The sequence below is a fragment of the Stegostoma tigrinum genome, chromosome 23 (assembly GCF_030684315.1).
Source record: "Stegostoma tigrinum isolate sSteTig4 chromosome 23, sSteTig4.hap1, whole genome shotgun sequence".
Taxonomy (NCBI): Eukaryota; Metazoa; Chordata; class Chondrichthyes; order Orectolobiformes; family Stegostomatidae; genus Stegostoma; species Stegostoma tigrinum.
In genome coordinates, this window is record NC_081376.1 from 465908 (window position 1) to 478635 (window position 12728).

The 12728-nt window shown below is 38.9% G+C and overlaps 1 protein-coding gene across 4 annotated transcripts in view; it reads right to left on the reverse strand.

Annotated features, from left to right (window-relative positions):
• The window catches only part of LOC125462238 (protein tweety homolog 3-like), a 233174-nt gene that overhangs the window by 4591 nt on the left and 215855 nt on the right, over positions 1-12728 (reverse strand). For 2 of the 4 annotated variants that reach the window (XM_048552027.2, XM_048552026.2), the window contains exon 14: positions 9996-10104. The exons of the other annotated variants lie outside the window; for them this stretch is intronic. In XM_048552027.2, coding sequence (XP_048407984.1) covers positions 10018-10104 — 87 coding nt within the window. In that variant the 3' untranslated portion in view covers positions 9996-10017. The remainder of the gene's footprint in view (positions 1-9995; positions 10105-12728) is intronic. 4 annotated transcript variants of the gene reach the window in all.

Below are 12728 nucleotides of genomic sequence, written 5' to 3' on the forward strand. Positions count from 1 at the left end.
AGACTGTCAGATAACCAGTTAAAAAGCTTTGTGAAGCAAAAACCTTCAGCCGCATGTTGTTGTGTACTTAGTGTCACCGTACTCATCACAATGGGTAGTGAAAGACAGTAATTGTACCAAGGGTATGGTAAAAGTCCGCTTTAGAAAGGAGTAGAATAAGTTGGTAATTAATTTTCTCATAAGCACAAAACAAGCAGAGACTACCTTGAGTTACAGACAAAATAAAAAGATTCAACATGTAGAGGATGTTGTTCCAAAACGTATCATTCCAAAAAAAAAGGATTACTCTCGTGATTCTCCACACTGAAAAACTGTAAACTGACATTTGCTATGGTAATTATAACTCAGTGAATGTAGTGCTTAAAAAATGATCAAAGAACTGTGGGAATAACAACTGGAAGTAAAGAACTTCACACAGAAACTGTGGTTAAGGCAAAGTGCTTCAAATTATTACAGTGCAGTCTACTCCTAATTATTCAATACAACAAACTAGGAATTAAATAATTATGATGATACAGAACTGGACGATTCTCCAGTGCCATTCAAGACCAAATAATTATACGTGGACGTTGTAAGTAGAACTTACCACTTATACCAATAAAACTAGAAATGACACTGACCATAAACTGGTGAAATCAGTGTGAAAGAACGAATAAAAATAGACAAATGAATTCTGACTTAGATCAATGATTCTACTAATGAGTATTGACTTGTGTGTAATGAATTCAATGTCTCGCAAAAGTTATCCGTTGTCACACCAGCATTACTAATTGTGTCACACTTGGAATCACAAGATCCACTTAGCAAATACTATACTCCCAACACGAATCACTTGCAATGCCAACATTCCGGTATTCAGCAGGGAAAGGACTCAACTTTGTACAAGCTCAAAACGTGGCAGCATGACATTGCAAGGGGAAAATGCTCACAGTTATAATTTTCTTTGGTCATGCTCAGCCTTTTACACAGGAACAACTTGAGTGACCTTTCTACAAAAGGCTTGATTTGGTGGACAAACCAGTCAGAGATACTAAATGAAGACTTTGGTTTGGTTTTCAGAAAAGGTAGGAAGAAGAGCACAGAATGCAGATAGGAAGATCAAATAAAATCAGCATCACAAAACAATTTCCTTAATCCAACAGTCAGAATTCAGACAAGGTTATTTGGGTTTACAAATTTAACAAATTCCATAAAACCAGGAGCCATTCACTATTATATTCTCACTGGGATTTTCAACTAGCTTTCTCCCTCAATAAAAAGCTTTCAAAGAGATTCATTTCAATGGAAACATATTTCAATAAGACAGATGTCACAATATACCTATATTTTGAAGATAAATTTCAACCTACTGGAACTGTTAGAAATTGAATTGAGACAAAGCAAAATGGCTGAAATTCTAAACATCCCAAATTGAAGGAGAGAATAAAAAATTATGCTGGCAAGTGGTGGGATGGAGTCAAGCCATCATAAATTATCATAATTGTAGGAAGACACTGACAAATTCAAAGTACCAGACATTTGAACATAGCTGTTATAGATCGATTAATATTGAAAATCAGTCTTGGAAATACATACTTGAATTAGTATTTCAAGAGTGGTTCCACGAGTATCTGGAAATTCGTAAATGTGAAGCTGCGATTTCTACTCCACCTTCTCTTTTGTGAAGATTCTGACTCAGTCCCCAAAGCAACAATCACAGACAGACAGCAACAGACAGCTGAAAACTATTAAATAATTACATGTGCTACTGTTGACTGCACTCAAGAACCAGTAAATCCAGCTTGACCTCCAGATTAAATCTTAAACTTAGAAAGGTACACAAAGACTCAAAATTCCACCTTTTTTTTATCTGTCCTTTATGCGAGATACTAATTCCTCTTAACTTTGCAGTACAACCACTCACTTGACATCACATTTTCATTGCTAGGTGAAGGAAGTGGGTAAAAAAAATTGGCAAATAGTGTATAATGTGGGAAGATGTTCAGTTTGGAAGGGAGAACAAAAGAACAGTATTATTCGAACACAGAGGAAAAAAATCAGCAGAAAGCTGCAACACAAAGGGACTTAAAGGCACCTGTGCACGAAACACAAAGCAAGCACAGGAGGTGCAACAGGGAATCTGGAAGGCTCGTGGAATGAGCCCTTACTTCAAGGTTGTTGGAGTAAAACATTAGGGAAGTCTTACTGCAGCTGAACAAGGTGCTGATGAGACCACATCTGCAATACTGTGAGCAGCTGTAATCCCCTTATTTAAGAACATATATTATTTCACTGGAAACAGCTCAGAGAAAGCTCACTAGGACAATCCTTGGTACAGACAGACTATCTTATAAACAAAGGCTAAACAGATTGGGACTCTACTCGTTGGAAAGTAGAAAAATGAGGGCTGATCTCATTGAAACACAGAAATCTTAACAATATGGTAAATGTTGAGTGTATGTTTCCTCTCATGGTGGAGTCTATGATCGGAATTAAGGGGTGTCAATTTAAGACGGAAATGAGGAGGAATGTTTTCTCTCAAAAGTTGTGAATCTTTGATATTCCTTGCCACAGAGACCAAAGGAAAGTTTCAATTCTATTTCCTATGTTCTTATCATTTTTCTCAGGAAGACCAGGTACGAAATTGCTTGGAGTCTGGGAGAATTTCCACAGATCAAGAATGGAATTGGAATGGGGAAAGTAAAGTGTTCCCTCAGTAGCTATTTGACAAATACAAAAGATTTTCTTGGATCTTTAGTACGAACATTTGACATCAATATTTTCATTGAACAGGTTGGGATAAGATCTGAGAAGTTAAGACTGCGTCCTTATAAGAATTAAAAGGTGTAGTTTGACACATTGAGGTGGAATTCTGCCCAATAACCAGGGAAACAGAAATAGACAAACATTATAACATCAGTGATTAGAACTGAAATTCCAATACACAGAAAGGAAAGAGGTGGCTAAGAATGTCGGAAAGAGTACAGATGTCTAGGAAAGCGCAAGTAAAATGGAGTCTAAATTGAAGCAGCTGAAGCAGAAGGGGAGAATCCCAATATGCCCACTGAAGGAGGCATTGTTGAGGGAACATCAGATTTAAGGGCCGAAGTATTGAAGTTCGCACATTTAATCCGCAAGTCTGAAGAGGAGATGCATGTCTTCTTTACCTCTTTCAAATAACAGCCAGCATAGTAGTTAAAGTAGCCAGTACAACAGAATAAGCTAAAAGGAAAAACTCTCAAAATTTACTTTTTCCCCTCCTGAGGCAACTTTAACCAGCCATGAAGCAACAAAAGGGTGTACCAGCCAGTTACAAAGCTGTACTGATAGGAAGTCCAGACATTCAGGAAACAGCCTGACTGACTATACCTTGAATTTGGATGCCATCAAGCTTATGGTCTACAAGGCAGCAGTGATACCTGTGCAAAGAAGGGACCTTGAATCACTTGAGAGTTATCAGCAACGATGCCTCTACAAAATACCGCAAATCCACTGGCAGAATACACACCCCAATATCAATGCCCTCTCTCAGGCCAACATTTACAGCATCAAGGCTCTGGTTATGGACAATCAGTTGCACACAGTCCACGTGCCTGACACAAGATTCCACAAGCTCTCTTCCTTCGTTAACACTTAATTAAAGCACGCATTTGACAGGAGGTCAGAGAAAACTCTTCAAGGACGTCTTCAAAGGCCTCCCTGAAAAGAAATATATCCCAACCAACTCATAGGAATCTATACCTCAAGATGAACAAACTGCGGAAGCAGCATTCACAATAAAATGACACACATTATAAGCATCTCTAAGACGTTCAAAGTGAAGGCTAAGTGCAGAGGGAGTATGTGAAAACCTGAGCATCCCATTAACTTGCTTTGGCAGCCACTACATGCCCCACACCTGTGGCAGGGTTTGCAGACCCAGCATCCAGACTGCTTAGTTACCTTGGGACCCACACTCCAGAGTGGAAGCCTTTGGCTCAAGAGGCTGCTTAAGATGGAAACAAGGAATCTGAATATCTTAAGCAGCTTATTTTTGAGCAGTGGGCATTCAATTTATGAAAATCTTAGACAGAATTCTTCTCATAGAATTCAAAGACTCCATACCATTACAAATCTCTATCAATATAGTAAAGAAACTAATGGGGCCAGACAGACAGCCATTCTGCATGCTGACTGAGTTAACGCAGATGCCTTTAAACCCCCTTTAAAATCCCCAAATAAGACAAACAATAGGCACAAATATGATGGGTGGAATAATACCGACATAAACTTTACAGATCAAAACCCAGACATGAGGATAAGTTGCTTCTCACAGCTCTTTGGAATTTTTTTTGATGGTGACATGATATTGTCTCTAGAGTGATGGTTAATCTTCAAGTAAATAGCTGATTGATGGACCTATGTCTTTTCTTGCACGCTAAGTTTCTTTTTAACTGTCTTCAAGCTTAGTATTTTTTTCGCAGAGAGAGAGATAGAGACAGAAATGGGAAGAGATATTGCTTGTTTGCAGGCTTCTGATGTCTCAGAGTGCACTGAACTCAGGTCCATAAAAAAACAACAATTGGACCAATTCAATAGCTGTCATTTAGCTGTTTGGGCCGGATTTTCTAATTTTGCACAGACTGACACTCTATTAAAGAGAGCTGTGCATTTCCAAGACAAGATTCTGCTCAGGTCTCCCTCAGACATCAGATAGGTAGGTGCCATACCTTCCTGACAGTTCTTTTGTCATATAAAACTGTTAAAAGAAGGCAAACCACATCTCTTTTTCATAGCAGTCAGCTGCTATACTTTGAAACATAAAGATCTTGACAGCCAATTTGACAGCTGCTGGAATGCAAGTGTGATGTTATGGTCCTGAGCGGGCGCAAGTCAGAGTAAGGAACCAGGAAGGCAGAGTGGGGAGTGAGAGATTGCATCATGACAGATCCGTGGAGGGGTGCAAGTCAGTTCCTGGGATCTCATATTGCTGGAGAGGCCTGGGTGGTACAAGGTATGGGGTGTTGAAAAGATTATGTATTTTGTACTTTTGACTGTTCCTCAGGAACTATCTGTTGATCAGAGTTTAGGACAAGTACAATTACAACATTTAAAAGACATCTGGATAAGTACATGAGTAGGAAAGATCTGGAAGGATACAGGCCAGGAGCAGGCAGGTGGGGCTAGTTTATTTTGGGATTATAGTTGGACCGAAGCGTCTGTTTCTGTGCTGTATGACTCTATCACCTGCATGCTCCTGTGAGAAGCTGATCAGAGCTCCAGATGAGTATGTTCCTGTGAGGATGAAAGGTAAAGATAGAAAGTTCCAGGAACACTGAATAACAAGAGATATTGAAAGTTAGTCAAAAAGGAGAAGGAAGTAAGGTTTAGAAAACTAAGATCAGAATTGTGCTTGACGAATATAAAGGAATCAGCAAAGAACTTCAACAAGGACCAGGAAGGCTAAAAGGGGCCACAAAACGTCTTGGGCAAGTAAGATTAAGAAGAATCCCAAGGCACTTTATATGTATATTAGGAGCAAGAGGATAGTGATGGAAAGGGTAAATCCACTCAAGAAAATAAAAGAGGGAATTTATGCATGATACTGTATGTAGTGGGTGAGATCCTTAACGAGTACTTTGCACTGGAATACACCAAGAAGGGCATGGATGATGGTAGGATCAGGGAGGAGTATGTTGATATTCTTGGGCATGTTGATACTAAGGAGAAGAGGGTGTTGGATGTCTTGAAAAACAGTAAGTTAATTAAGTCCTCAGGATCCGATGGGATCTCTTCCAGGATACTGAAGGAGGCAAGGGAGGAGATTGCTGGGGCCTTGACAGAGGTCTCAGGACCCCAAACATCCATAGATGAGGTCCCAGACAACCGGAGAATAGCCAATATTTTCCTCTCTTAAAGAAGGGCAGCAGGAATAATCTGGAAATTATAGGCCAGTGAGCCTTACATCGGTGATAGGAAAATTACTGGATAAGATTCTTAGGAATAGGATTTACTCACATTTACTCCTGGTCTTCCTGGAGGTGATTGGGAGAGCAACCAGGGAAACTGTTTAGTGATTCAATTGAAAGGCAATGTGAAAAAGTAGTAGTTCAGTTATTGTTTTGAAAGTAGTTGTGAGTCATAGGGGGATATAATATAGGAGTCCATTTGGCAGTGTTTGTGCTAGCCCTCGGAAAAAGTTATTCAACTAGACCCATTCTCCTGTCCATTCTCCATTATCCAGAAGTTCCCTTTTGTAAGTTACCACTGAATGAGTTTTCACCATTGTTTCAGGCACTGCATTCCAGATTATTCAAAACCTTAGTTTGAGTTGAGAAGAATGAGAGAATATCTAATTGAGATATACAATATACTGAAGGGAATTGACAAGATAAATATCAAGTGGATGCTCCATAAGGAGAGACAGTCTAGAATAAGAGGTCAAAGTTTTAGGCTAAAGCTCAGCAGACTTAAAACAGAGGGGAGGAGGAATTACATCTCTCAAAGGATTGTCAATCTGTAGAATCTACCACATCAGCGTGTAGTGGACACTTAGTACGCTAAATAAACTCAAGGTGATAGACATATTTTAAATTTGTATGGGTTAAAGGGCTAAGAGGAGCTCGAGAAAAAGAGCAGTTGAGACTGGAGGCAAATCAGTAATGACCTTGTTGATTAGCAAGCAGGCTTGGAAGGGCTGAACGGCTTAGTCCCGGTCAGATTTCTTTTATCATATTCCCCAGGGATCAGTATGAACACCCATGCTTCTCTGAACATACATTAATGATCTAGATCTTGTTGGGCAGGGGACAATTTCCAAGTTTGTAGATGATAATGAAATGGACAATGTAGAACTTCAAAAGATATTGGAGTTGGTGGATAGCTGGCAAATGTCAACTAATACAGACAAGTAACAGATGATGGCTTGCGTTTGGAAGAACATGGATAGGCAACATAGAATAATGGGCTCAATTCTGAAGGGGTGCACAGGCAGACTGACCTGGGTGTATATGTGCACAGATCACTGAAGATGGCAAGGACAGGTGAAGACAGCACTTAATAAAACATGCAGTATCCACAGCTTTATTAACAAGGGCACAGAGCACAAGAGGAAGGAGGTGATATTAAATTAACTTGATGGACCTCAACTGGAGCACTTTGCACACTTCATGGTGCCACACTATAGGAAGGCTGTGAATGATCAAGAGCACGCAGAACAGATTTACACAAATGGTTCCAAGGACAAGAATGTTCAGGAATGAACATAGATTGGAGAAGCTGTTCTCCTTAGAAAAAAAGTGGTTACGGGAGATCTGAAAGAGGTTTTCAAGAATGGATAGAGCAGATACAGTGAAATATTGGCATTTATAAAAGAACACGAGGGCACAGATTGGCAAAAGAAGTAAATGTCATGTGAGAAAAAACTTTTTCATACAAGTATCCTTCGCATCTGGAATGTACGGCCTAAATGTGTGGTGAAAGCAGGTTTCATTGAGGGATTCAGAAGGCAAGGAATGATTATTTAAGTAGAAACAATATGCAAGGGCATGTGGTAAAGGGAGGAGAATGGCAGGGAGTCATGATGCCTATTTGGAGAGCTGGTATAATGACAATAGATATCCTTCTGCGCCGTAACACTGGAGTTGAATGAGCTATTCAACAAATCTCAAGCAAGATTCCACTTCATATTTTTTTTCCTGCACTGCACTGTGGCTAATGCATCTTTACTTCATTCAGTAGTCAGTTGTGATAATTCCTGTTGCTATTTTCTGCAGCCTTGATCAAAGCATTTATCCTAATCCAAAACTTTCAAGTGGAGTCTGTCCATCATTCCAGCATAATCATCAAACTTGCACTCAATAAAATGGATATGGATCAGATTTTTATTTTAATGTATGTTCAAGTTGCTTCATTATTCAAAATAATTAATCTATTTTAAATCCTTTTCAAACTTCCCAATGTTAAAAGAAAAAAACAAAATCAGCAATAAAATCCTTCTCTTAATTATTTGGCTATGTACTCAAAAATGTTATATCTCAATGACTTTTTAGGCTGATTAAGCAAGTAAGTATTGTAAACTAAGTGTAACCCAAGTACTGTTATTTATTAATAGCTACATTTTGTACACATGTTTAGCAGAAGGCAACAGGAACATATTCCAGCGGGCACTATAACTTAGCTGATGTATAAGCCATACCCACATTTTGTTTAGCATAGAAGATTTTGCATCAATACAATTTATAAAAAGGCATGAATTTTAGTCTTGAAGATGACAAAGCAAGTTTCAATTTTCATTTGGAACACCATTCGGGGGGAAGACGAAGGATTAGTGGTATTATTACTGTTCTGTTAATCCAGGGACCCAGGTAATGTTCTGCGGACTGGATTCAAATCCTGCCATGTAGAAGTTGAATGCAACAAAAAAAAATCTGGAATTACGAGTCTAATAATGACCAGTCTATTGTTGATTGTCAGAAATACACATTACTAATGTTCTTTCAAAGAATGAAGCAGATTACAGTACAGAAACAGGCCCTTCGGCTCTCCAAGTCTGCAATGACATGTTGCCCGTCACAACTAAAACCCCCTACACTTCTGGGGGCTGTATCCCTCTATTCCTATCTCACTCATATATTGGTCAAGATGACCTTTAAAAGTCACTGTAGTATCTGCTTCCACTACCTGCCCTGACAGCGAGTTCCAGGCACCCACCACCCTCTGTGTATAAAAAAACTTGCCTTGTACATCACCTTTAAGCCTTGCTGCTCGCACCTTAAACCTGGATCATTCCGGACATGCCCCTCACGCCCTAGACCATTCCAAACTTTCAGCAAGGAAACTACCATCTTTACCTGGTCTGGCCTACGTGTGACTCCAGACCACAGCAATTTATCTCTTAATTGCCCTCTGGGTAATTAGCGACGGGCAATACATGCTGGCCTAGCCAGCAACACCCTCATCCTTTGAATGAATTAAAAACACGTGCAGTACAGGATTTATTCTGGGAAACCAGACCACTGTTAGTGAAGAAACAACACCTAACAATTTGAAGTTCCTTTGAAATAACAGCGATGCCATTATGTTTACACTGTCAAAATTTCACATTTTCACAAATCACAGTTAGAAAAACATGGGAACAAAACATTTTATAGCATTTTTTGAGCAAACTAAAAAAAATTATAAAATTAAAATAATTCTGGTGCAACAAAAGGTTATTACAGTGCTCAAGTGTTTAAGCTATGCTTCAGTGGCCACCTACATTCTCTGCATACAAGCATATAACAGGGATGTCACATAATTGGTATCATTAATTAATGATCTTTTAAAAATTTCTTTGAAATAAATAACGGCCTCATCATGTAATATTACCTTTACCGAAAGGAGGGGTTCTTTTCAAAAAAACCCAAAATATTACAAGACAGATGTTCTGAGGTTAAATAGATTTCTGATATTGATCCAACTGGTAAGTTAAAAACTTTGGTAAAGATTTTGAAATAATGTGCACAAGGATAGTACAAAGTCAACAGTACTTGCGCTAATCCATTTGATCTGATGAAAAAAAAAGCAAATTTTAACAGAATGTTATGGCCTTCCTGTGGATGATAACCATAAATTTTCAAAATGGCAAGGATATGTTTTCCATATCAATGCATCATATCAAAATCTCTACTGTGACATCCCTACTAATGAGTGGGATCTGGAGCCATGCTCCATTGCTTATCCATGCTATTCAGCAAGGTGTCATTTTGACAGCTAAAAGCAACAGTGACTTCAGATATAAAATGCATTGTTATGTTTATTCTTCTGCGCTATTTAGCGAAACATATATTTGAAAGAGAATCAGAAGCTATATGGAATGGAGCAACAAAGCAATGCTCCAGTGTCCACTTGAAATGGTGTGCTGGCTGAAAGGTGCTACTTTTGAGAATCAGAAGTGGGGGAAGAGTTGCTCATTCAAAATAATATTTAGCAAGGGTGAATACTTAAAAAAAAACTTAAAGCAATAGGGAATGGGATAAAAAGCCATATTTCAGTACCTGTTCTGGTTTGCTGCCTCCTTTACCAGTAAGAGTTCGTTCTCACATTGTTGCGGTTCTTTGGCTGCCAGCTCAGATGGCTACCATTGTCCAGAGCAGCCAAATACAGCTGTAGCATTGCAAGAGAGAGAAATACAGGGCAGCCTCAAAAAAGAAATCCAGTGCAAGCAAGTGTAAAGGGGAGAATAAATCCACAAAACACCCAGGAACATTCCCAGGAGAGGAGGGGAGAATTCAGGAACAACTGGGAGCACCACAACTTATGAAAACTTTTTCACGTTATGAATATCTCAATCAACATAACAGCATGAAAAACTCAGCAAACCAAGCCCACTCCTGTTTCTCTTAACTTAACGTAATACTCCACATTAATTCTGAAACAAGCAAACTTTAACCTTTGAGAACTGTAGAATTATGCACCACAGCCCTAAACAGATAACAGCCAGAATTTTTTTGATTTAGAGAAATTGTGATTAAGACTCTAAAATGTTTTGTTTTTCATGAATGTGATTTTTGAAAAATAGCACAAAATATGCTTTGTTTCTGAAAGTAGTTATTTAAACCACAAAAGATTGATATTCAAAAGAATCCTTAGTTTAAAAAAATCTCAGGCTTATCCTGCATTAGACCACCAATAAAGGCAATTGATATAACAATGAAAATACAATTTTTAAAAAGCAAAGAAGTGAAAAACTCAAACTGACACACGTTTACTGGAGACATACATAAGATTAGTTTACAAAACTAAACATCCGGCACATTCAGTGACTAAATTTATATTTCAATTGGGATCCAAGTGCATATGTAAAACTTTGTTTGGATTATGAGGCCACTTAACCCTCAATCTTGTTTTGCCAGTTAAGAATACTGCTGATCTCTACCTGAATTCCATTTATCTACCATATGACTTGAGACTCAAGAAATAACTATCAATCTAGATTTTAAAATTTCAATTTGTTCAGCATTTTCAGCCTCTTGGGGAGAGTATATCGTAGATTTAACCTATCCTGTCTGTGTTTCCCAATTTCATTCAAAAATGGCTCGACAGAAGGCACAGAGAGGGAATAAAGAGGACATTTTCAGGATTGCAGCCAGTGACTAGTGGAGGTATACAGGGGTCAGTGTTGGGACCACAATTATTCACATTATACATTAACGATCTGATGAAGGGACTGAGGACAATGTTGCTAAATTTGCAGATGACACAAACATAGGTGGAGGGCTGGGTGATGTTGTGGAAGCGAGAAGGCTGTAGAAGGACTTCGACAGGCTAGCAGAGTGGCAAAGAAGTGGCAGATTGAATTCAATGAGGAAGTGTGAGGTTATGCACTTTTGTGGGAAGAACAGGCGTAGACTATTTTCAAAACAGGGAAAGGCTTTGGAAATCTGAAGCATAAAGGGACTTGAGAATTCTAGCTCAGGATTCTCTTAAGGTTAACATGCAGGTTCAGTTGGCAGTTAGGAAGGCGAATACACTGTTAGTATTCATTTAAAGAGGAATAGACTAGAAAAACAGAAATGTACTACTGAGGTTGTGTAAGGCTTTGGTCATTTAGAATATTGCAAGCAATTGTGGGCTATATATCTAAGGATGGAAATGCTTACCTTGGTGCGGGTCCACAGGAATGATCCCAGGGATGAATGGCTTGTCATATGAGGAGGGGTTGAGGACTCGGTCTGTACTCAATGGAGTTTAGAAGGATGTGGGCGGCAGGCAGTGGTTGATGTCTCATTAGAGCTTACAGAACACAGAGGACTGGATAGAGTGGATGTGGAGAAGATGTTTCCACTAGTGGGAGAGACTAGGACCAAAAGAGACAACCTCAGAGTGAAGGAATAACCCTTCAAAACTGAGATGAGAAGGAATTTTTTCAACCAGAGGGTGATGAATCTGTGGGGGCCAAATCATTGAATGTATTTAAGACAGTGATAGGTAGGTTCTTGATTAGCAAAGGGATCAATGGTTCAGGGAAGAAGGCAGGAGAATGGAGCTGAGAAACAGATCAGCTGTGATCAAATGGTGAAGCTGACTCGATGATCCAAATGACCTAATTCTGCTCCTTTCTTCACAGGAGTTTAGAAGTATAAGGATCTCATATAAGCCTATAAAATTCTGACAGGTTTATGCAGGACATATGCAGGTAGGATCTTTGAGATGACTGGTGTCTCCAGACCAGGAGGCATAACATGAGGAGCATAAGGTAAGCCATTTAAGACGGAGACAAGGATAATTTTTTTTTCACTCAGAGTGGTGAGCTTGTGGAATCCTTTCTCACAGAAAGCAGTTGAGGCCAATATTTTGAAAAAGGAGTCAGATATTGTTCAATGGCTAAAGGAATCAAAGGACATGTGGAGAAAGCAGGAACAGGATACAGAGTTGGATAATCAGTCATGATCATACCGAAATGCGGTTAAAATTCAAAGGCCTGAATGGCCTATACCCGCGCCTACTCTTCAAAGTTTCTTTTTAGAAATCCACACAGTCTTGTCCCTAGCTAGTGTGCTGACGATTATCTTCACAAAAGAAATCAATTTAGTTAAGCAGACACCATCTGCCCTTCAGAAATACAGGCTGATACTCGGATTTATTTATTCATACCCATGCGCTCAATAACTCTCACGTTGGTAAGACTAATTCCATTAATGTTTCAACTACTGACATGCTTTCCATTTTAAATAACATGATGGTTACAATTTTCCAATCTAGTACTATTTACAAAACTGGAGATATCT